Source organism: Halichoerus grypus, chromosome 3 (genome assembly GCF_964656455.1).
Source record: "Halichoerus grypus chromosome 3, mHalGry1.hap1.1, whole genome shotgun sequence".
NCBI lineage: Eukaryota > Metazoa > Chordata > Mammalia > Carnivora > Phocidae > Halichoerus > Halichoerus grypus.
Window position 1 is genome coordinate 1,242,218 of NC_135714.1, and position 23,755 is coordinate 1,265,972.

General features: G+C 56.7%; 1 protein-coding gene across 1 annotated transcript in view; it reads right to left on the reverse strand.

Annotated features, from left to right (window-relative positions):
- Nucleotides 1–712: 712 nt before the first annotated feature.
- Nucleotides 713–23,755, reverse strand: part of POLN (DNA polymerase nu) — a 145,529-nt gene continuing 122,486 nt past the window's right edge. Inside the window, exons 20-26 of the mRNA XM_036067284.2 lie at nucleotides 21,850–21,932; nucleotides 15,871–16,002; nucleotides 10,109–10,219; nucleotides 7,516–7,594; nucleotides 3,206–3,273; nucleotides 1,735–1,796; nucleotides 713–1,049 (exon numbers count right to left, since the gene is read on the reverse strand). Coding sequence (XP_035923177.2) covers nucleotides 951–1,049; nucleotides 1,735–1,796; nucleotides 3,206–3,273; nucleotides 7,516–7,594; nucleotides 10,109–10,219; nucleotides 15,871–16,002; nucleotides 21,850–21,932 — 634 coding nt within the window. The 3' untranslated portion in view covers nucleotides 713–950. The remainder of the gene's footprint in view (nucleotides 1,050–1,734; nucleotides 1,797–3,205; nucleotides 3,274–7,515; nucleotides 7,595–10,108; nucleotides 10,220–15,870; nucleotides 16,003–21,849; nucleotides 21,933–23,755) is intronic.

The following is a 23,755-nucleotide window of genomic DNA, read 5'->3' on the forward strand; positions in this document are numbered from 1 at the left end:
AGGGGAGACCCTGGGGTGCCAGGATGGCCTGGAAGCAGGACCCCCAGGGGTCCCTTTGCAGGGGCTGTGAGGGAGAGGCAGCTGAGCAGAGGTGCAGGCACGGGCTGGGCTGCAGTCCCCCCGTGGCACGGACTACCCAAGTGGGCCTGTACAATGTGCCTCCGTGTCCCCACTGTGCAAGGGGGGACACCGTGAGGCTGTTGGGGTGCACGGTCTGGGAGAACCACTTTGAGAGGAGGGTCGGGGGAGCTGGTTGGCCCCCAGGGACTGGTCACCAGCCGGCAGGAGTTTCGTGGGGAGGCTGGGGGGCCCAGGAATGTTGACTCCAGAGGCCCCGATGGCCTGGCCGGGCACATGGGAGTCAGCTGTGAGCACAGAGCCCATGGCTGCCCCGCTGTGCTCTCCTTATGCACCGCTGCTGTCCGGGTGGCCTGGGAGGAGGGGTGCCCCTGTGGCTGTGGGGAGCTCGGGGGGCCAGCAGAGAGGGCTCCAGCCTGCTGGCAGCTCCTTGGGCACCGGCTTGGCACTGAGCAGCTGCCCACCTGGAGGAACGCACCCGGGCTCCGTGGGAGAAGGGCTGGGGGTCCCTGCTGTGGGCCAGGCTGGGCACTCCCGTTTCAGGCACTCAGCCCTGGCTCGGGCCGAGGGGCTCAGCGCTGTGGGCATGGCGTTTCCCATCCACGGGAAGAATTCATTTGCACAGAGACTCGGCCCGCTTTGAATAAGGCTTTTACTATAGGGGACAGCCCAGGGGGTGAACGTGGCCCTCTCCAGGTCCTGCTCTAGCTGCCCAGTGCCGACCTTGGGGAAGGCCACACAATGGGCTGGTGGAAACCAGTTCTCTCCTCCCACTGTTGCCCGGGGCTACAGACAAAATGAAGGCAAAAAATGCACGCACCAGGGTAGGTGCTGACAAGGGGCTGGCGGTGGCTGGGTGGTTGCTTGGAGACTCAGCAGGACGTGGGCTGGGCCGAGGGCCTGGGGGCCTCCTGCAGCGGCACCAGGTGCCCCCACGAATGGCCAGCACTCAGGCTCACCTTCAGGGGCACCTGTGGGCAGCAGCGGCGGTGAGCACCGGGCCCAGGCTAGCCTTCCCGGCCGGGTCCCAAGCCCACATGCAGGTGGGCATGGGCCCCTGGTGCCAGGAAGCCACTTGGCCCAAAGACATGACTAGACACTGTGGACAGATGCACGCACACACTCACAGTGACAGGCAAACGGGCACCCCCAGGTCATAATACCTCCACCATGGCTGAGCTCCCGGCTGACCTGCCAGGGCCTCTGTGCCAGGGAGCAGGCCTGCAGGTGCCTCACGGGCTCCCCACCTCAGGGTCCTGCTCCCTGGGGTCAGTTGGTTCTGAGAGATGCCAAAGGGGGGCCTGTAGAGCCCTCCCAGGGACCCTAACCCTGAGAGGGACCTTGCCAAGGCCCTTGACCACGGCTCACCAGCTCCCTCTTGGCGCGGAGGATGGGAGCAGCGCCTCTGCCCCCCGCAGGCCTACAGGTTGGGGGGGGCTCCTGGGCCTCCAGGAACCACAGGCCAGGTGCGGGCGGGCAGTAGCCTGGCGGCTTAGGTGCGGCCGGCAGGGCTGGATGCCCTGTGTCCTGGCTCTCTTGCCCCGTGGGAGCGGGACTCTCCTCTCCCGACTGGGTGGCTCTGGCTGGGAGTGGCCAGCTGGGAGGAGCCTGGCAGAGTTGAGTGTGACCCGCCCTACTCCCCTCCCCGCCCCTCACCTGCAGCTGTAGCTCCAAGGCCCGCACGTTCCGCAGGGACTCCATGGTCCCCCTGACAAGAGCTGGAACGAAGGGAAAAGAGGGAGAGGGGCAGCCCCAAGCCATCTGGCAGAGATGGGCCATCATGGGAATGCCCAGGCCCCGGCCCTGCCCTGGCCCCCAGGCTCCCCAGTTATTCCGAGTCCACAGGGTCAGCTGCGCTGATGGGTCCAGCAGCCCCAGCATTACCCTGTGGCTGGTTCCGCTGACCACATCCCCAGCACAGGCCTGAAGGCACCGTAACTGCTCCAACCACGGCTGCCGGGGGCAAGTTTCTCTGCTGCCGACCTCACCCCCAGCCCCAGGCTCAGCCAGTGGAGGCCTGGGCAGGGGGGCTGGGGGCAGGACGGTGCCTCGGCCTCCAGCTCTGTCCAGAGGCTCTGGGGCTGGGAAGAGGAGGGAGGGTAGGGCAGCCCTGGCTGGAGCAGCGGGGCCCACCAGATGGCCCGTGAACTTGCATGTGATGGTAAAGCCTGAAGGGCAGCTCTGTGGTGCTGGTGGGTTGGCGCGGCTGTGTGGCCTCAGTCACCAGGGGCCAGTTACCCTCCAGCCCTGAGAAAGGGAGCAGCCCAGGTAGGGGAGGGGTCAGCTGGCTCAGTGTTTCTTGGAGTTGGCTCGGAACTCTTTTGCCCCTTTGATCAAGAAATATTTCATTCCATCCTACTAAGTTATCTGCAATTTTCGGTACAAAGATTGTGACAGAAAAACCCCCTGAAGGGGTGGGTACTGCCTTGTTCTCCCCTCCCTGGCTCTGGGATTAACCTGCCAACTCCCTGGGGACCGGTCTCTGGGTGCCTGGTGGGACAGCGGCTCCCGAGGGCTGTACACCTGAGCTCTGTGGCCTCGTCTCCTTCTCTGTGCTGTGCACAGGGTCATGGCGGGGGGCAGGAGGCTGGGGTGGAGGTTGGGGCGTAAGGCTGCAGGGTAACTGGACTCCCCCACCCCTCTGGCCTGCTCATCAGGAGCCCTGCAGAGGGGCCACGGCCACACTGGGGAGCTTCAGGGGTGTCCAGGTGCTTCCTGAGGGCAGGAGGCAGGACCTTGGCCTCCCTCACCCCACTGGGGAAATAGTGGCTGTGCAGGGAAACCACCCTCCCGAGGGATGGAGTCCCCTCTGCAGGATGGAGTCCGCACACTTAGCATCCAGTCTGCACATTTAGGATGGAGTCCCCACTGTAGGATGGAGTCTGCACTCAAGGACCAAGGGCCACAAGGCCAGCAAGTCCAGAAGGGGAGTCCCCATCATCTAAGAGCTCTGATGCTGAGGCAGACCCCACAGGGAGGACTGGGGCATGGCCAGGATGGGGTACGTCCACTCAGCACGGGGCAGGGAAGTGGCCTGGAATTCCCACAAGGGGCAGACGCCAGCCAGCCAGGGGAGCCGCATTAGCTATCCGGGAAGTCAAAGCAGCTTTGTGCTACCCAGGCTCACCTGCAAACTCTGGAATCTGTGAATCTTCCACCTCAAATAGCAGCTCATCATGAATTTGGGCGACCAACCTGGAAGACATGGCGGTTTGGGGGGGGAGTCACCCTGAGATGTGACCTCTGGATCCCATGCTTTGCCTGGGGCACCATGGAAGGTTGTGGCACAGGGTGCTCTAGAGGATGTGACTGGGTGGGGAGTGGGAAGACCCGGGAAGACCCCTGCTGCCTGGGGTCCCCTGACTGTCACCAGGAGAGTCTCCAGGGAAGAGGGGAGCACAGGTTAGAAGTGACCCCAGCCTCTGGATCCCATCACAGGGGGCACCTGGGACATCCAGCCAGGACTGGACGTAAACGTCTTCCCACAGAGTTGAGGCCGCCAGACCTCAGCAAGTCACTGCTTGTGGGTCTCAGGAGGGTTTAGGCTCAAGTGACGGGGGCCAGCAGGTGCATGCATTCTGTGGAGGGTGGGATCTGGGTTGACGTAAGTGCTTTGGGTGGATGATGCCTGCCATGAGCTGTGGCCCAGGGCAGGGGAACGTGGCTTGTTCTGCGCACTCAGGGAGGGGAGGTGTGGTGCAGGTGACCCACAGGAAAGATGGGGGACGTCAGGGAGGGACCTGTGTGCTCTGCCCTTCGTGTGACTTGCTGTCTCCAGGACTGGGCCTTTGAGGTCAGAGGCCACATCTGGTCCTTGTCATTTTGCAGGCTCCGTGTGGGAGGGAAGAGGCGGCAGGCAGAGGCTCTAGGAAGGCAGGGCTGCCCAGGAGAGGTGCGGCGGGGCCCCATGCACAGGGGTCGTGGCAAGCCCAGCTGAGAGAGGGAGCAGCTCTTCCAACCACAGGGCAGAGATGAGCGCTGCTGCCACATTCGGGGGGCCCACGGCTTTGCTGCAGGGCTTCCTGCCGGTCCTGCAGGGAGAGGATCTGCCCGACATTCTGGGCTGCCCTCCGGAAGCCAGAGCAGGCTGGTGGCACGGCCCCCGATGGGGTCTTCGTTCCCACGGGATCTTCGTTTTCAAATTGGCAGAAACTCAGAAGAGGCCCTCGTTCCTTCTTTCAGATTTAGCAGCATCAGCGTTCACACTTCTTGAAATGACGCTGTGCGTTCTGAGCCGCCGGTGTGGCAGCGACCTAAGAATAGGCCCGAGTTGTTAGTCACTTACACATTGCTCCCACAGCTGACGGCGACGTTCCTGGGCGTCCAGCTGGAAACGGGGGCACGAGACAGAAGAGGAGCAGGGACGCCGTGTGGGGCAGCTGAGTGTGCGAATCAGACTCCGCTGCTCCCGGGGAGTGACTGCCCACTGTCCCGCTGTCCTGCTGTCCCCCACGATGCTCCTGTGAGCGAATGCTCCAGCAGAGCCCGGCCTCCTCGGCGCCCGCCGCTGGCCTGGCCCTGTCATCTCCCTGTCACCACCCCGCACGCTTCCCGCTTCACCCTTCCCGGCCTTAGGAGCAGGCCCGCGGCTGCCCTGCCGTCTCACAGGGTCCAGGCTCATCCAGGCTGCTCCCCACTTGGCCGAGTCTCTTGCCTCCTGGACCCCCGGCACCTTCTCTGCTCGTTTCTGAGGCCGGGAGATTGAGTGCCACACGGTGGTGAGCAAGGCCTGGCTACGGGGCGTCCTCGGTTTGCTGCTGCATGGCGAGGTGGCCAGAGGTCAGAGGGTCCCCCTGGTGGCGAGCCAATGACCCCGTCTTCCACAGAACACCCTGCATCTTCCTGGCTATCCCTGCACCCGAGGGCAAAGGAGCAGGTGAGGGCCTTCCAGAGGCGGCCGCCGTCCAGAGCGGGGGAACCAGGCGGGTCTCCTGGTCCTCTCGGTGCCGGGGGCACAGTGTGAGCAAGAGCTGTGGCTCTGCGGCTTGGGCTGGGAGGCCCAGCGGCGGTCCAGCTCTGCATGAGCTTGGACGTGGGTGGGCTCCGAGCCTCAGTTTCCCCTTGTCTACACTCATGTGTTAGAGCCAACCATCTCTGAAGCTTCTTTCTGACTCCAACATGTTCTGAAACCTAGAAAGGCCTTTTCACAGAGGCCCCATGTCCTGAGAGGCCCAGAGGCAAGCCCTGAGTGTTGATGACTGAGCCAACAACTCGCAGCTGGAAGCTTGCCTGCCTTCTTGCTCTGGGCCCGGGGGCCGCGAGGGGAGGCTGGCCTGTGGCTGCAGGCCACGGGGGCCTGGGGGTGACTGGGTGAGGCTCTCCGGGTACCTGCTCTGCTATGGACAGCCACGAGCCTCTGAGATGCGTTTCGTGCCCTCACACATGGCTCGCGGCGGCCTATTCTAAACTCGATCCAAAACTTCTCCCATTGCTCCGGGAAGAACAGAGCAGAGTCAGAAAGGCCCCAGATTCCACACTGAACTGCTTTGTGTTCTAACACAACACTACACGTTTGCCATGGGAAGCATTTTCCAAGGACGGTGAAGCCTGAGAGAAGGGCAGCTGGGTGCCAAACCCCGGAGCAGGAAACGTTCGTGCTCAGCTCTGGACTCGGTTATCTAAGAAGACCCCAAGTCCTCATGTACCATCTTCCTTTATCAATTCCACAAAACCCCAGAATGGATCAGACTTCTCTGGACTACGGTATCACAGATGCAGAACCACCGCGTGGCCTTCGGTTCCGGCCGAGGTGGTGAGTTACACAGGCTCACGACCCCTCTTAAATGTACCCTACAGAAAGCACATCAGGGGGCAGGACGCAGGGGTCAGGGGACTGGAGGCCCAGCATGCACTGGCGTGGGGGGGGCGGGGGGAGCAGACGGACATGGGGGCAGGAGAAACTCTGAGAGGAAAGCATTTCCCATTCTGCTCTTGCCTCTGTCCCCCCGGTGGCAGCAGAAACCGGAGACGTAGCCCAGACCCCGGTGCAGGTGCCCGTGCTGACTTACAGCAGCAGATCTCAGACAGCCACCCAGCATCGCTCCTTCCCAGGCCCAGGCTGGCAGCTGCCGAGGCCCCCTCCCCGTGCTGCTTCTCCCTGAGGTGGGCGGTGGGTGGGTCCGAGGCGGGGTCTGGGGCAAGGGCTGCAGAGGGGGCTGCTGGGCAGGTCTGTGGGGCTTGGGGACAGTCCTCTCCCTAGCCCTTCACTAGGATGCCACCCACTCTCTCTGGCGGGGCCTTTGCCTACTGCACATTTCTGTACAAAATTGCTGGAATTGCCAAAAAAAAAGCCCAGTTTCAAACGTCAAAATGAACAGTAGGAAATCCACGAAGAAGGAGAAGCCTTTTTAAGGAAAGACGAAGGACTCAGATATGGAAGGCAATCATGCCTTGGGAAGTAGAACAGTATCGAAGCCAAGACGAAACTGTAGCCTCAGATGGAAAAGGGTCCCGCTGTGCAGGTGACACAGGTGAGCGTGACCTCCCACCCTTGGTCACAAGCCAGAGAAGCAGCTGCCCGGCCCTGCTGCCTGGGAAGGGCTCGTCTGCAGGGACAGGCCCCCTGCCGCCTGGAGACCACCCCCAGCGAGGCATGGGGCCCAAGCAGGGAGGCCCAAGCAGGAACAGAGCTTCCGGGCCCTGACACACTCACTTCTCTGGGGGACTTACAGGGAGCCGCCAGGAAGCGGTCCTGGGGCGCCGGAGCAGAACCTACCCCCTGCCACCTGCACCGGCGCAGGACCTCGGGCGGCTGCCAGACGTGGTTCTGGACCAGCAGAGCTGGACAGGGGCTCCTCGTCACCCAGCCACCTGGATGCTCTGCCACGGAGGCAGAGACAGAAACTGGAGACAGCTGTGGCCCAGAGGCAGCCGTGGTTGAGCCCTCATCTTCGAGATGCATCTGCACGCTGGCTCTGGGGGCAGGGCTGGGTGGCGGGCACACTGGGTGGTGGCAGCAACAGGCACCGGGAGTGGGGGCAGTGTGGAGTCTCCATGTCCTGACTGAGGGTCAGTGGGGTCCGCCCACCTCGGGAGGGCAGCTGCATGGGATGCCCCTTGGGCTGGGCCTGCAGGGGCTCACACATGCCTGGGGAGATGCATTTCCACACCAGCTGAACCTTGAGAGGCCTCCTCGTGCCTCCAGGTGGACGGCGCATTGCTATTGCAGCTGCTGTGAGCTGGCCCCTGGGCACTTGGCCCAGCCCGAGTTGGGAGGCAGGGGCTCTCCTGGGAGTGCTGAGAGGAGCTCGGGCCCAGGGGCCCCTCTGCTTCGGGTTCACGGGAAGTGGCAGGCGTTGCTTTGCTCCTGGGAGGCATGTGTGCATGGGCCAGCCACGGTGTCGACTCACAGAACCACGGGCCTCCCACCCAAGCCCTGAGAAAGGCAGGTCCACGCGCTGGGTCAGGCCCGGGCAGGCTGGCCACTCACTCACTGACCTGGCTGTCAGGGTGGGGGAAGCGGCCACTGCAGTGAAGACGTGGATCGTGGCCATCTTGCAGAGGTCTGCGGCGGAGCCTGTGGGAACAAGAGGTTCTGTTTCACGAACAATCTGAGGTCCAGGGCTCCGCAGCAGGGACTCGGCCAGCACGCTCAGCCGAGCCCCGGCTGTCTTAGTTTTCTCTGCTGTGGGACGCAGGACCCCACGCCTCACAGGTTAAAACAACCCAGATCTACCATCTCATAGCTCCTGCCGAGCAAGAACCCAACCTGTGTGGCTGGGTCCTCTGCTTGGGGCCTCACAGCCTGAGATCAGTGTGTGACCCGACCAAGTCCTCATTTGGAAGCTCGACGAGGGAAGACCCACTCCCAAGCGACCCCAGGTCATTAGCAAAATTCATTTCCTTGCCACGCATGAGTGAGGTTCCTGTGCTGCTGCCTGCTAGCTGTGAGCCGCGCGTCCAGCTCCTGGAGGCTGCGCTGGGTCCTTGCCGTGGGCCCTCTGCCCAGCGTGCAGTTTGCTTCTTCACGGCCAGCTGAAGGGCGCCTACTGCGGTGAATCCCGACCCTGACCCCTACATGGTCTTTCAAGGGCCTGCCTGATTAGGCCAGGCCCACCGTGGATGCAAACCCCCTTTTGCCTTGTGGCTTGACCAACCGTGGGAATGATATCACATTCACAGGTTCTGCAGAATCTAGAATCCTGCCCGCTGCACCAGCTAACAGAGTGACCAGGCAGGGACATGCACTCAGCCTTCCAGCCACGTGGCCTCTTGACTTCATTGTGCTCAGCTTCCCAGTGGATCGAATGGGGTTATGATAGAGCCTCCTAGATTTGGTAAGGATAAATCACATGTCAGGGCTGTGTCGGGCACTCTGCAAGGTGCTGGCCAGTGTAGGGGACACGCCCATTCCAGTGCCAGGCACACAGCAGGTGTCTCCGTAATGGGAAACAGACTGAAGTTCAGGTTTCATTGTGGTTTGAAATGGCTTTAGCTCTTCGTGTTTCCCAAGGTTCACGAAGTAAAGGTTGTCAGTCCATGGACTGCCTTGCTCTGCTGCAAGGCTAAGCCTTCAGTCTATGGACGTCCTTTTCCTAAAAGTGTGGCAGAAATGCTGGACGTGGAAGTCTGGCCTCTGAGACTGCTGCGGTGAGGGGCTTCAGGCGGGATGGGGAGCTGCGCTGGGCTGGGATGTCAGGAAAAGTGCACGGAGCTGGAGAAACAAGGATGGGGAGGCGGGTGGCAAGAGGGGGCGTGTGGGGGGAAGGGGAGGCCTCAGGGAGGTGCGCGCCACACAGCTGGTCATGTTGGCTGATGGGTCAGAGGCAGAATTTTCCTGTGGGCACTGGCCACTGCTTCCCCTGGCACCTAGTTCAGCTCACACAGATTTCTGTTACGTGGATGGACTGGATGGATGGCAAGTCACTTGCTCAGAGACACACGTGTGCAGGGAGGCCGTATCCACGGTAGCTGGATGTCCTGGTTGGCTTCTCACACGAAGATATCTCATGTGCAGGTCTTTCTGGAAGGGCCCTAACATAGCTTCAGCATCACCGAGCATGTGCCTCGCACACATCTAGGGAACAGACACGTGGCGTGGCCTGACAGCGGCCTCCTACGTGAAAACCCGCCATCTCAGGATGTGGAGGGCTGTCACTGTCCTCAGCTCCTGTCTGGCTGGTCACACCGGGAGACAGGACTCTGGAAGACTCTATACTGAGCCCAGACCGATCCTAGCAATTGTTCTGTCAGCTGCCACTGAGCCTCCTGCTGTCTGAGCAACGCATGGAGGCTCTCTGAACTCAGTGCTGCCGTGTCCCCCTCTCTGCAGGACTTGCGGGGACATGATCTCCACCCTGCCGCTCCTCCAAGCCACCCGCTCCCCGTGGGCTGGGGTCCCTGGCTGCTGTCCTGCCTCAGAAGCCCCCTCTGGGGGCAGGTGGTGGAATCCTGCCTTCAGGCCTCATGTCTGGGCCTTGGGGGCCTCGGTTCCCCCTTTGTGACCTATGGGGTCACCAACGGGATGATGCCTGACTCCAGGCTGCCTGGGGCCTCCCTGGGACAGCTGGTGGCCCACGGTATGTAGAGCCCGGGATTATCACTCTCCCTCTTCACCTCTACGCAGAACTGTTTGAGGGCTGTGGCTAGAGATGGGAGTCTTCATAACCAGGGGCAGACAGGGTGCCGTCATGCTTTCCGGCCGCCTGCTGCTAAGGCTGCGGGATCCAGGAGGGCCTGCTGGGTCTGGAGGCCTTGCTGCAAGGTCTTACCCCTGCCAGGCATGAGGGGCATGGCAGAGAGCCCCAGGCCAAGAGTGCAGGGACTGAGCTCCAGGTCTCGCCCTAGTCCTGGCTAGAGAAACTCCGAAAGCCTCAGTTCCCTATTCGGAGGTCCAGGATAGTGTTGCCTGGGGGAAAGACCACCATGTCCTGAGCACCTGCTGAGCGCCAAGTGCTACTTCACTCGAGCCTCCTGTGTAACTACCAGTGAGTACAGAAGCAGGGACTAGCATCCGGATAATCTGGGGGGTGTCATTCAGCCCTGCAGCTGCTGAGAACCCACGGCAGGCGGCCTCAGGCGCTCTGCGTACCTTGCACAACGAAGTTCACGGCCTGCCGCTCTGCTTGCGCCCGGAGCTGCTGGTCTTGAGCGCGGACCCTCGGCAGCGGTCTCCTCCTGCCCATGATGGATGCCACATAGCCTGGGTCACGTGAAGGAGAAGAGGACACGAGGCAGAAATAAACAGGCTGTGCGGCGCCCTGGTGCTCACCTAGCCTCTGTGGGCACGGCCTCCCCCACATGGGGTCCAGGGGCCCCGGCAGGACCCCTCCTCACTGCAGTGCTGAGCGCAGCGGGGAGCTCTGCCTGCGGGCCTCCCGGTCTATCTCGGGGCGGGTGGGTTCTGCGGTGGGGAAGCAGGGCAGCTTCCTGGCGGCTCTGCTTTCTGACTTCTGGCTGCAGTCATAGCTGACAGAGGACAGGGAGGGCAGTTTACAAAGGCTGTTAAAGGCCACTCGTGGGGCTCCGGGACAGAAGTAATTCTGAACCACGTGGCAGCTGGGATAGGGAGAAAGGCATTAATCCCTAGTCTACTCAAGGAGGGAGGGGCCACATTCTCACACAAAGGCAGACCCAAGTTTTGTGGAGCCTGAAGCTTCATAATTTTTTTTTTAAATTTTATTATGTTATGTTAATCACCATATAATACATCATTGTTTTTTGATGTAGTGATCCTCGATCCATTGTTTTCGTATAACACCCAGTGTTCCATGCAGTACGTGCCCTCCTTAATACCCATCACCGGGCTAACCAATCCCCCCATCCCCCTCCCCTCTAAAACCCTGTTTGTTTCTCAGAGTCCATAGTCTCTCATGGTTCATCTCTCCCTCCAATTCCCCCCCCGCCGCATTTTTCCCTTCCTTCTCTTAATGTCCTCCATGTTATTCCTTATGTTCCACAAATAAGTGAAACCATATGATAATTGACTTTCTCTGCTTGACTTATTTCACTTAGCATAATCTCCTCCAGTCCCATCCATGTTGATGTAAAAGTTGGGTATTCATCTTTTCTGATGGCTGAGTAATATCCCATTGTATATATGGACCACATCTTCTTTATCCATTCATCTGTTGAAGGGCATCTCGGCTCTTTCCACAGTTTGGCTATTGCGGACATTGCTGCTATGAACATTGGGGTGCATATGGCCCTTCTTTTCACTACATCTGTGTCTTTGGGGTAAATACCCAGTAGTGCAATTGCTGGGTCATAGGGTAATTCTATTTTTAAATTTTTGAGGAACCTCCACACTGTTTTCCAAAGTGGCTGTACCAACTTGCATTCCCACCAACAGTGTAGGAGGGTTCCCCTTTCTCCACAACCTCTCCAACATTTGTTGTTTCTTTCCCTGTCCATTTTTGCCATTCTAACTGGTGTAAGGTGGTACCTCAGTGTGGTTTTGATTTGGATTTCCCTGATGGTTAATGATGATGAACATTTTTTCATGTGTCTGTTAGCCATTTGTATGTCTTCTTCAGAGAAGTGTCTGTTCATATCTTCTGCCCACTTTTTGACTTGATTATTTGTTTTTTGGGTGTTGAGTTTGAGAAGTTCTTTATAGATTTTGGGTACCAGCCCTTTATCTGTAGTGTCATCTGCAAATATCTTCTCCCATTCTGTGGGTTGCCTCTTTGTTTTGTTGACTGTTTCCTTTGCTGTGCAGAAGCTTTTTATCTTGATGAAGTCCCAAAAGTTCATTTTTGCTTTTGTTTCACTAGCTTTTGGAGCTGTATCTTGAAAGAAGTTGCTGTGGCCAATGTCAAAGAGGTTACTGCCTATGTTCTCCTCTAGGATTTTGATGGATTCCTGTCTCACATTGAGGTCTTTCATCCACTTTGAGTTTATCTTTGTGAATGGTGTTAGAGAATGGTCGAGTTTCATTCTTCTGCATGTGCTGTCCAATTTTCCCAGCACCATTTATTGAAGAGACTGTCTTTTTTCCATTGCATGTTTTTTCCTGCTTTGTCAAAGATTATTTGACCATAGAGTTGAGGGTCCATATCTGGGTTCTCTATTCTGTTCCATTGGTCTATATGTCTGTTTTTGTGCCGGTACCATGCTGTCTTGGTGATCACAGCTTTGTAATATAGCTTGAAATCGGGCAACGTGATGCCCCCAGCTTTGTTTTTCTTTTTCAACATGTCCTTGGCGATTCGGGGTCTTTTCTGATTCCATACAAATTTTAGGATTGTTTGTTCCAGCACTTTGAAAAATGTCATTGGAATTTTGATCGGGATGGCATTGAAGGTATAGATTGCTCTGGGTAGCATAGACATTTTAACAATGTTTATTCTTCCGATCCATGAGCATGGAATATTTTTCCATCTTTTTGTGTCTTCTTCAATTTCTTTCATGAGTGTTCTGTAGTTCCTAGAGTATAGATCCTTTACCTCTTTGGTTAGGTTTATTCCAAGGTATCTTATTGTTTTCGGTGCTATTGTAAATGGAATCGTTTCTTTCTCTTTCAACAGTTGCGTTGTTAGTGTATAAGAAAGCAACTGATTTCTGTGCATTGATTTTGTATCCTGCCACATTACAGAATTGCTGGATGAGTTCTAGTAATTTGGGGGTTGAGTCTTTTGGGTTTTCCACATAAAGTATCATGTCGTCTGCGAAAAGAGAGAGTTTGACTTCTTCTTTGCCAATTTGAATACCTTTTCTTTTTGTTGTCTGATTGCTGTTGCTAGGACTTCTAGTACTATGTTGAACAACAGTGGTGAGAGTGGGCACCCTTGACGTGTTCCTGATCTTAAGGGAAAGGCTCTCAGCTTTTCCCCATTGAGGATGATATTCACTGTGGGTTTTTCATAGATGGATTTTATGAGCTTGAGGAATGTTCCCTCTATCCCTATACTCTGGAGAGTTTTAATCAGGATGAATCTTCATAATTTTGCGGTCCTCTTTTTTTCTTTTTCTTTTTTTAAGTAGGCTCCACACTCTATGGGGCCCGACACGGGGCTCCATCTCAGGACCCTGAGATCACCACCTGAGATGCTCAACCGCCTGCCCCAAGGTCCTCCTGAAGAAAACGAACACAGGGGCGCCTGGGTGGCTCGGTCGTTAAGTGTCTGCCTTCGGCTCAGGTCATGATCCCGGGGTCCTGGGATCGAGCCCTGCGTCAGGCTCCCCACTCGGCGGGAGGCCTCTTCTCCCTCTCCCTCTGCTGCTCCCCCTGCTTGTGTTCCCTCTCTCGCTGTGTCTCTCTCTGTCAAATAAATAAATAAAATCTTTAAAAAAAAAAAGAAAAGAAAACGAACATAAACATGCCGTGTTGGGTGAGTATATTCCTGACCGGTGAGGACTTGTGTTTTATTGGGTGTTGGTGAGATTAAATTCTCCACTCAGGATTTCACACATCTGAGGGTTGGAAGAATTTCCCACATACATCATAATTACAAAAATGACAATGTATGGAGCACCCGCTATTTGCCAGGTGGTAATATAAAGCCTCCTAATAGTGACGGGCGGTGAGGACAGGGAGAGAGCCCTACTGCTCACGGCAGCCTGGTAGATCTGCCTCGTGTGCCTGCTCCGGCCCCAGCAGGGTCAGGCGTGCCTACGCAGAGAGCTCACGCCCACACCTGGGGGCCTGAGTCCCCCTCTAGTCAGCAGTCCATGTCGCCTCCTTGGTGTCTCTTGCCTGTGCTCTCCGTCCATCCCACCTCAGATGCTGGGCGAGGCCCTGTCCCTTCAGACGGCTCCCCCGGGCAGTGGCTCTGACTTCCACCTCCCCTGCCAATCTATCTCCCACGCTCCTGGACTGATTTGTGCAAAGTGAACCCCAGCTTCTTCCCATGGCTTGTGGTGTGCCACGCAGGGTCTGGGCCCACTGGCCTCCTCTCTGGCCTCCGGGCTGCCCCATCCACCTGCCCACCCCAGCACCGCTCCAGGCTCTCCCGGCCTTTCCTGTGGTGGCTCAGATGTCACCCCCAGGGAGGCCGGGGCACACGGTGCTCTCCAGGGGCCTCCCTCCTCCTCTCTCAGCACTGGCATCCTGCCGGCTCCTCGCGCCCCTGCGGTGCCATCTTTCGGACACTGCATGTACTTGCTTACTCGTGGGTTGTTGTGGCTCTTGGACTGTGGCCGTGGGACAGCGAGGAGCTCGTATCACTGCCTGACCCTCAACCAATGTGTGTGGAAGATTTTAATGATCATTCGAGGATCTTTCTGCCCAGAAGTGTACTAGTGGGTTGAAGGGCACGCACACCCCACGTACGGCCCTTCAAGAGTTGAGTGCGAGGAAGGGAGGCAGAGGTGGATAGCGGGGAGCGTGGTGGCTCCGGGCTGGAGCTGCCTGGGGGTGGGCCTGCTACCACCTGTTAGCTGTGTGAACTTGAGAAGCTACTTAACGTCTTGGTGACTCGTTTTCTCCATCTGTAAAATGGGCAAGGATACCACCCGCGTGGAGAACTGCGGTGAGGCTTCCACGAGTTACTCTATGGAAAGCCACTGACAGCGTGCGGGCACCTTCACTGCTTCTGTCTACAGCGATTCTGACTCCATATTCTATCACTCTTCTAACATTTATTTTTTTTTTTTTAAAGATTTTATTTATTTATTTGAGAGAGAGAGAATGAGAGAGAGCACATGAGAGGGGGGAGGGTCAGAGGGAGAAGCAGACTCCCTGCCGAGCAGGGAGCCCGATGCGGGACTCGATCCTGGGACTCCAGGATCATGACCTGAGCCGAAGGCAGTCGCTTAACCAACTGAGCCACCCAGGCGCCCTCACTCTTCTAACATTTCAAAGTGGGTAGTCTTATTTTTCCCTTCGGTGAGGGTGCCGGTGGCCAAGGCGGAGGCTCACCTCCCAGGTCCAGGGAGCTCGCTGGGAACGGGAGCAGTTTGCTGGCTTTCTTGTGCTCCGCACCGAGGCTGCAGGGGGCTGGGCGCTGAGTGCAGTCAGGGTCCACGGGGACCCCGCCTGGGGCTGCTGCCTGGCCCCTGGGGAGGGCCCGCCAGGGGCTCCAGAGAGGAAGGTGGCCAGTGGGGCCTGGCAGAGCTGGGACAGCCGGGAGCCCGAGGGAGCCCCAGGGAGCGCAGCACAGCTGTTAGGAAGGCTGAGCCGCTGGTGCTGCTTCTCCTTCCCTACAGCGTGAGGGAGCGCCCCTCTGCCCCCTTCCCTGCTTCATGATTCCTGCTCCCGCTCATCTCTCTCCTTCCCCTACTTCATTTCACGTGCTGCTCTTTTCCAAACGTCTAGGGTTGACTACAACCCATTTATGTTCACAAATTTCTTTCTTTCTTTTTAAAAATATGCTGTTAAACTATTCCTGTACTTCTAAGTGAAGGATCGGCGTGGCTGTGCCCCACAGTTTTCACGGGACAGTCTCTCACTCTCATTTATTTCTAAGATGTTTGTAATGTTCTTGGGATGCCTTCTGATTCTAAATCATTGAGGAGCGTGATCCGTGTCCAAACAGGTAGATGGACGGACCGCATTCCATTGTGGTCACATGACATGTTCTAGTTGATAGTCTTTGAAATTTGTGACCACACTGTGGTGAAATTTTGTAAATATACCACGTGCTTTTCGTAAAAACATACGTTCTCCACTTTTAGGTGCAGGGTTGTATCTCTAGCTGCCCATCTACCATTTTCTGACGCAAGATTCCCTCAAGCAGACCCTGGCTCTGGACCCTTCTCACCCTGGAGCCTAGGGTCCCATTTTCCACTCACCCCATCCCCTCCCATCTGCCCACCACCCCCCACGGAGCAGGGCCAGGAGACCAGGGGCGGCTGCAGGTCATCAGGGAGGGGAAGGGGGGTCTGCAAAGGCTTTGGCTGTGTCTGGCTCACCTGTCTGGTGACACTGGGCAATGGTTGTTTGGACAAAGTCCTTGATTTTCTTGTACTTCTGCAAAAAACTCTCCAAAAACCGGGCAGCCTCCTGCACAGTAACTCCAAGGCAAGCAGCAAGCCGCTCCTTCCCTGTGTGGACAGAAACACTCAAGATCAGAGGCAAGCTCACACCTGCGGGGACCACGAGCCACGCTGCCCGGCAGCAGCCACCACACACAGAAGTGAGCCCACAGAAGGGCCCTTGGAAGACACTGTGAGTCCAGGGTCTATCTCTTCTGATCAGTCAGGATAGTGTTGGTTTTGGCTTTCCAGCTGAGTTCTCGGTGCCGCTCGGCCTAGACTGGTGCCCGTTAAACATTTACTCACTCAACAATACTGGCCGAGTGCCTGGCAGGCATGGAGGTAAAGCTGCAGTAAAGTCCCTCAGCCTGTCCAGAGAGAGAGCTAACTCCAGAACTAGGGGACACTGGAGAGGGGCACAGAGGAAAAGAGGAAGGGAACGTTCCATTGCCAAATCATGAGAAAATGTACTTAGAGCTGCCATCCTTGAAATTTTCATTTTGAGACCAACACTTCTGGTCCAGACCGATACTTGTTTCCTAGAGGATGCAGGTATTCTTGTGAGTTTTTTTACAGCAGGATCTCTGGTCAGGATAGCACCTGGAGTCCCATTGCAGCCTGTGGGGAGCAGATGCTGAGGCCGCACAGACCTGGGTCTGAGTCCAGCTCTGTCACCCATGGGCGGCTCCGTGTGGACTTGGGGAAGTTGTGTGACCTGCGATCAACCCTGTTTCTTCACCTATGACTCAAGAACATGAGTCCTTATTCCAGGGTTGTTAAGGGGACACCTCTGGAGGAAAGGGACTGATTGAGCTCAGATCCAATCTTCTCTTTAGCCAGGCCACCCCTAGCCCGAGTCAGCTGATGCTTTCAGGGGTCTGGACAGAAACTGTTCATATCTTGGGAGAGTGAAGGGGCAGATGTTTTCTTCCACTGCTTGGCTATGGAGAGTGGGAAAGGCTGTGCTCCCCAAAGTCTCTCCCGGCAGAGAGAGCTCTTGGAGCCCTCTGTCCTTGCTCTCACCAAGCTTGCCAGACTATCCCACGTCATTTGGACAGAAACAAAAGAACTCCACTTTCTCTATTAGAGCTTATTGAAGACCATGTGATAGCTTCATGAATATAGTCCACTGAAACAATCCATCTCTAAGGCTTTCTTTCTAGGACATTCCAATCCCTACCCTTCTGCTACGTCACTCTAGTGGAAACCTCCATCGACTTTCAGAAAGGAATCAGATGACGGCTGGACACCCCTGACACGTCTGGCTTAGTGGAACCCGGAGTCTGCTCCGCTAAGTCCTTTCTCATGTCTAACTACTGTTAAGCTGAGTCAGTGAACTTTTTATTTCTGACATTGTAGTTTTCAGTTTTAGAATTTCCATTTGGTTCTTTTTATTTTCTGCGATTTCCTATTTTTTTCATTCATTACAAGCATGTTTTCCTTTACATCCTTCAGCATAGTTATAATAATGGCTTTAAAATCCTTTTCTGCTAATTTCAACATCTGGGTCATCTCAGGATTTGCTTCTATGATGGCCTTTTTTTTAGAGTATGGATCAAATTATCCTATTTCTTCATAGGTTTAGTAATTTTGGATTAAATCCTGGATATTGTGAATGAAATGCTGTAGACACCCCAGATTCTATTATGGTTTTTTTTCAGGAGTATTGATTTTTTTTTTTTAAGGAGGCAGTTAATGTGGCTAAAGTCAAACTTTGAAATTTGCCCCTGTGCAGTGGGAAGCAACTGAAATCTCAGTTCAGCCCTTTTAGCCTTAGCTGGGCTGTCTGAAGTCTGCCTACTTATGCATAGTCAGGGGTCAGCCAGAGATTTGGGCAGAGTTCATACCCAGAATCTAGTGTTCTTTGGCTTCTTTGGCTCTCTTTTTTTCTGAGCTTTTCCCCTCACTTTCCAGATTCTCTGGTTGCTTCAAACTCTGTCCTCTGTTTCTTCAGGCAAGTGAGACTATGGATTTCTGTTGGACTGTTAACCACCCATCACACTGACCGAGGTCACTCTGAATCATTCCTCCCAAAGGTCACTTTTCAGTACCTTTCAGGAGTTGTTTATTATATTTTTTCCATAATTTATAGTTGATACCTGTGGAAGAGGAGTCTGCTGGGACCTGCTTGGCCATTGCTCAAGTCACACTCCTCCTTCTCAGTATGTGTGGCCCAGAAAGGATTCCTTTCCTGTACTGGGTAGAGATGTTGGGAGATCAGAAGGGCAGTGGTTGGCCGAGGTCCTGCACGTGAAGAAGCCTGTTTACCAGAGGAACAAAAAATGCAGTGACTGCAAAGGAAGAAGATGGAGACTGGGAAAGAGATGGAGGGTCTGGACAGTTCTCTGATTCCTGCTCCCGCGCCCTTCCCGTGGGCCTGTCACACTCAAGCACCCAAGCAGGATGGCCGTTGATGCCATGAGGGCCTGTGTTCCATGCTTCACAGAGACTGGCCCCTTTCATACAACTGTCCTCCATGCTTTGGTTCACTTGATGGGGTTTCTGCTCTTTGAGATGTAATCGCAGACAGGCTTGTCCCCCTGAGAGCAAGCACCCCCCTGGTGGGAGCACAACCAGTCCTAATCTCTGAAATCCTAGATGAGCGCGGGATGTGACTCTTCCCACAGACAGCGAATTATGTCGTGTGCTTGTGAGCTGCATCTTTAGCTTTAAGAAGACCGTCTTCACTCCCTTTTCTCCAAGTGCTCTTTGGTCCCTCGCATTTTTGCTAATAGTTTCTCCCTCTTGTCTGTGGCTCTGGGGCCTAGTGAGTGCCTGGCACGTCGTGGCCTCCAGGAGTGCTGGCTGGTCTGACCAGAGCAGCCCCGATAACTCTCCGCGTCCATCAGAACCGGCAGCCTGCCCCACCTCTCCCGGTTCTACCTGGCACCAACGACTCTGGGGCACTTGTCACTCAGCGCTGTCCTCCCGGGCCCGCTTATGCATTTCTGGTGACAAATGTCAGCCCCTAGGAACAACAGTGCCTGCTGATCGAATGTGATTGGATGTGGAGGCAAACTTAAATGCTGAACACCTTGAGGAGAATCAAGGGTTAAATGGACTCCAGGAGCAGTGGGAGCTCAGAGCAAGACCCGAGGGCATCAGGAGGGGCCTCAGAGGGGCCATGAGCAGGACTGGGCTAGGGTGCATTGTTAGTTGGCAGGTGGCTGACGGAGGGGCAGTGAGCCGGTGGTCACCTTTGGGCGAGACCCCTGGGGAACGGCGGCTCTGTGGTCACCACCATTCTGGCAGGGATAGCCCTCCCGGCAGAATCTGGGGGAGGGGTGGGGACCAGGCCGCCCCACCCGTGGGCTGCAGCGGGGCCGCACAGATGTGAAGTCCCTCTCGAGCACCTTCTCTGCTCATGTCACAGTCCTGCTTTTCCTCAGCTGTCTCTCACTGTGGTCCTCATGCCGATCGCGCTGACCCAGGAGGTGCTCCCAGCACTCAGAGTAGCAGCTTCCAGACCCCCAGTGAAAACACATCATCGCAACCACGACAGCCAGCTGGTGGGAAGTGTCTGTGCTGCGTTCCCAGAGGGCCCCCGGCAGCCCAGGAGACCCGACGGGTTCGCCCGCGGGGAGGACAGCACAGCCGTGTGCCGACACCGGCAGAGGCACGGTAATCTGCCGTGGAGCTGGCCGGTGACAGCGGGAACAGCAGAAACGGAGGCTCGGGGTGGGAACCGTGTCACCATCAGGGCTAAAAGCAGCCAAATTACTCTCTTCACCAACATCACGGCTGATGACTCACTGCTTATTTACCGAGTGGAGCTCTTTTCCTCTCCGGCAAAAATAAAGTGCGTACTCCAGAAGGTGCCAAACCGACAGAAGTGAAGACTGACTTGGGTGCATTCTGCCGTCTGCGTGGAGCTGCGCTGAGTGCCCCGCACACTCCCGCCCGTCGCTCGCTCGCAGCTCCAGCCAAGGTGGCGGCCCCACCACCGCACACAGATGCCCATCGCTTGGTGCTGTGTCCGGGTGCCGGAGTGGCGGCCGACGCCAAAGATGAGAGTCAGCTGGTGCCAGGCACCACTCCAACAAGCCAGCTCCTCACCGACTGGGAGGTGACTAGGGCACAGAGGTGGAGCGTCCTGCAGAAGGTCACCGATCCAGGAGGGACAGAGTTAGGACTCCAGCCTGGGCTGCCTGCCAGGAAGCGGGGGCAACATTCTGCCCGCAGATTCTGGAGCGAGGATGCGAGGCACCAAGATGTACTATAATTTGGTGGCAGGCTGCCCCTCCCCGACAGTGACCCAGGAAGGTTCGGGAGCACAGCAGAGGGAGGCCGAGCAGAGGAGCCAGACCAAGCCAGTCTGAGTCATCCCACTGTCACCCACTGAGTTCAATTCTTTCAAAGTTTCTTAGCCTGTTTCCCAAAAACTGTACACAAAATGTTTTCACAAGTAGGGTCAAAAGACTACGCAGTTTGAGAATTTGTTCGGTAAGTATTTATTGTGCACCTGCTGTGTGCCCGGCCACGGGCAGAGCCAGCAGAGTTGCTTTGTGGGGCTCCTCGGGCTGGGAGAGTGGGCGGCGCTCCGGGGGAAGCAGGGCGCTTCCTGGAGGAGGAGCTCGAGCCAGGCACTGCACCAGGGACCCAAGCTTGGAAGGGAGAAGACTCTAAAGCAGCCTCCGGGGTCCTGCCCCTTGGTCTTCATGCCCTGGCGTGACCCTCCCCTGGGGGGTGGGCAGACCTGCCTCTAAGCAGCGGCACAGCGACCGTCACGGAGGTACTGACTTGGGATCGTGTAATGAGTGTGCAGCACCGTCCTGCTGGCTCTGAAGAGCACAGCCACTGTGCGGGGGCTCTGCCTACACTGGGGGCCCCACATGGCAAGACCTGAGGGCTGCTGACGTGCTCCCTGCTGGAGCTGCCGGTGAGACCACAGCCCTGGAGACCCACGGACACCGATCATGAATATGTTACCTGGAAACGGGTTGCTGATACAGTGGTCAAGGATGGCCAAGAAGGGGACAGCAGAGACAAGAGGAAGGCGTGAGGGTAAGCTCTGTGGACTGGGGGAGGGCCTGGGCTGGGAGCCGGGCTGGCCGGCGGGAGGCGCCTTCCAGACCCGTCCTACGCAAGTCGCTCAACTCCCCGGCAGCACGGTCACATCACCGAAGTACAAGGTGGTTCTTACAGATAATCGACGACACGTCTGCCTGGATGTTCTTGAGCTGGAAGCCCCTCCCCTTTTGCTGCCTTTCCTTGAGTGAACGAATGGTCTCCGTGGCAGGGAGATGAATTCTCCTCAGTGTCTTTGCACAGGACTTGCTGCTCAAACAGGACTGATCCAAAGAAGACGGTCTGCACAGCCAGATGGGCCCTTCCTTCAGGAGGGGCTGGCCGGCCTACAGCCCCTTCTCACCCTCTCCCTTGCTGTCCTGAGGGGACGTGAGGTCCCACTGGTTCAGCATGACGTAGAGGGAGAAAAGAGTTTAAACAGAATTTAATAAGCCACGGGCAGGAAGTTGGAGGGAGAGGAAGGGAGGCCTGCTCGGCCTCAGGCCCTGGGTGGTGGGGTGGAGGTCAGGTTAGGATGGGGTCTCCATGAGCATCTCAAAGCCCAGAAGTGGCCCCCAGCACAGCCGTGTGATGTAGGGGTGGGGCTACACAGTCGGGCTTCAGCCCTGCAGCATCCCTCCTGGCTGGGCAACCATGGTCTGTAGTCACTTCTGCGCCTCTGTCTTCTCAGCCGGTCGGACGCTAAGGGAGCTGGTGGTGGTCTGACTGGTTTCTGGTGCATCACAGATGTCATCAGGGTTTTGTAAATGACACTCACAAACTCACAGAAGTGAGCTCTGGGGGCCAAGAATGATGTCCCTAAGGCACAGCCACAGTTAAACACAGACACAGGACAAGAGCCAGCTCCATCCGGCCTACAGGTGACACCGAGACTGGCCTGCGGCCTACCTGCTCCGTAGACCACCGAGTACACCACCTTCTTGGTCTGCTCTCTGTCTGCATGCGTCACACGCTCTGGGGCAATGTCCTTCCTGTGTGGAAAGATGGCATGTGGTCAGGCCCATCAGCCGCCTGTCTGCAGAGGGGCCGCGTGAGTCCAAGCCACCTGCCACCCGTCATAGCTCTTTCTCTGCAGGCTCTTAACCATTTCAAACCTGTCCGTGGGGAGGGGGAATGCAGCACCTGCACATCTGGCTCGGCACGGTTCTCCGCGCAGAGGCTGACGCTAGGCCTAGCAGGTGCAAGCTGGCCACATTCCCAGGTGTCGCACACCAAAAACCAAAAGTGCTGCCACCAAAGGAGTACAAGCCAACTTGAGGAAAGCCTGCTCCTGGGGCCAGGGGGCCTGGGCCTAGGAGCCCAGTGGACGCCTCCGACGGCCGAGGAGGATGGATGAGCAGCCTCAGCCTTGCCTTGCAGAGATGGAGGGGCTGGTGGGCGAGCCCGTCCTGCGGGTGCAAGAACCGCCGCGGTCTGCAGAGGGTAAAGCTGACACGTCGGAGCAGGCCAGGGGCTGGTGGGCGCCTGGAGCCACTCCTCCCTGCCGGCCGCCCGCATGCAGCCGCGCAGCTCAGGTGTACAGGGATCTCTGACAGAGCAGGCGCTTCAGATTCAGGAGGAGGGAAATAGAAAGGGAAAAGGGAACCTGTCCCAATCTTTGTGGGTCGGCTCCGCTCTGGGCTGTGGGCAGCGCTGCGGGAGCCTTCACTTCCAGCTGACACTGGGCCTAGACACCAGCCCCAAGCGAGCCTGGGGTCTTTTTGGGTCTTTTCCAAGTGTGTGAGCTGCCCCGGGCATGCACGTGGCTCTCTAAATTTTCTGCTGTTCATAGGCAGCCTTGAGTGCCCAAGCAGTTCTTCTTCTTCTTTTTTTTTTTTTTAAGATTGATTTATTTATTTAGAGGGAGGGAGAGAGAGAGTGTGTGCATGAGTGGGAGGGGCAGAGGGAGAGGGAGAGAGAATCTCCAGCAGACTCCCCGCCGAGTGTGGGGCCTGGCGTGGGGCTCGATCCCGCCACCTGGAGATCACGACCGGAGCTGAAATCAAGAGTAGGACGCTCCACCGACGGGACCACCCCAGCACCTGGTCCCCAAGTTCTCCCCAGCTGCTCCCCGCAAGCTCTCAGTGCTCGGTTATTTGCCTGGCCTGTCATCCTGTGCTTCGAGCAGCTGCATGCTGTTCACCTCACAGTGTTCTCCAACAGTGCCCCCACTTGTCTGCCCCAAGTGAGTTCTGAGTTAGGAGGGACGATGCCTGCTGTCAGTCTGCTGTGAGAACAGACTAGATGCTGCTCTTTGCACACAAGGTCTGCTTGCTCCCTCTGGAGCCAGGCACCTGGGTCCCACACGGGGGTGCGCCAAGGGCAAATGCCACAAAGCTCTTCCACAGTCTGCAGTTGCCTTTTTCTTGACTCAGCATTTCCTTGGTTGCTGTAAACTGTTGACTGCTTTTCAGAGTTCTGACAAAGTTGGTTCTGACAGTTTTTGCTTGATTTTTTGATGTTTCTGCTGGGGGGACAGAACCTCAGAGACGCCTACTTTACCATGTTCACTGGCATCTAAGAGCTCACTAATTTTTACCACATGATTTCTAAGTACCAATGTATCCTTTGTGCTTTTTCCACTGTGTTAAGATATTTTGCCCACTTGTTTATCTCACCCTTGAACTTGGTATCATTAACAGCTTTATTTAGATGAGAAGCAAAAAGCCAACATGCATTCATGCTCAGAACAAATATGTGTCAACTCCTAGGTCACCATCCCCCCTCCTTCCCTTCATTTGGGAAATCCTACGGGTGCTCCAAGCCTGCTCAGCAAAGACACTGCTGAAAAACTTGCTGGGACTGGCTTTCCCTG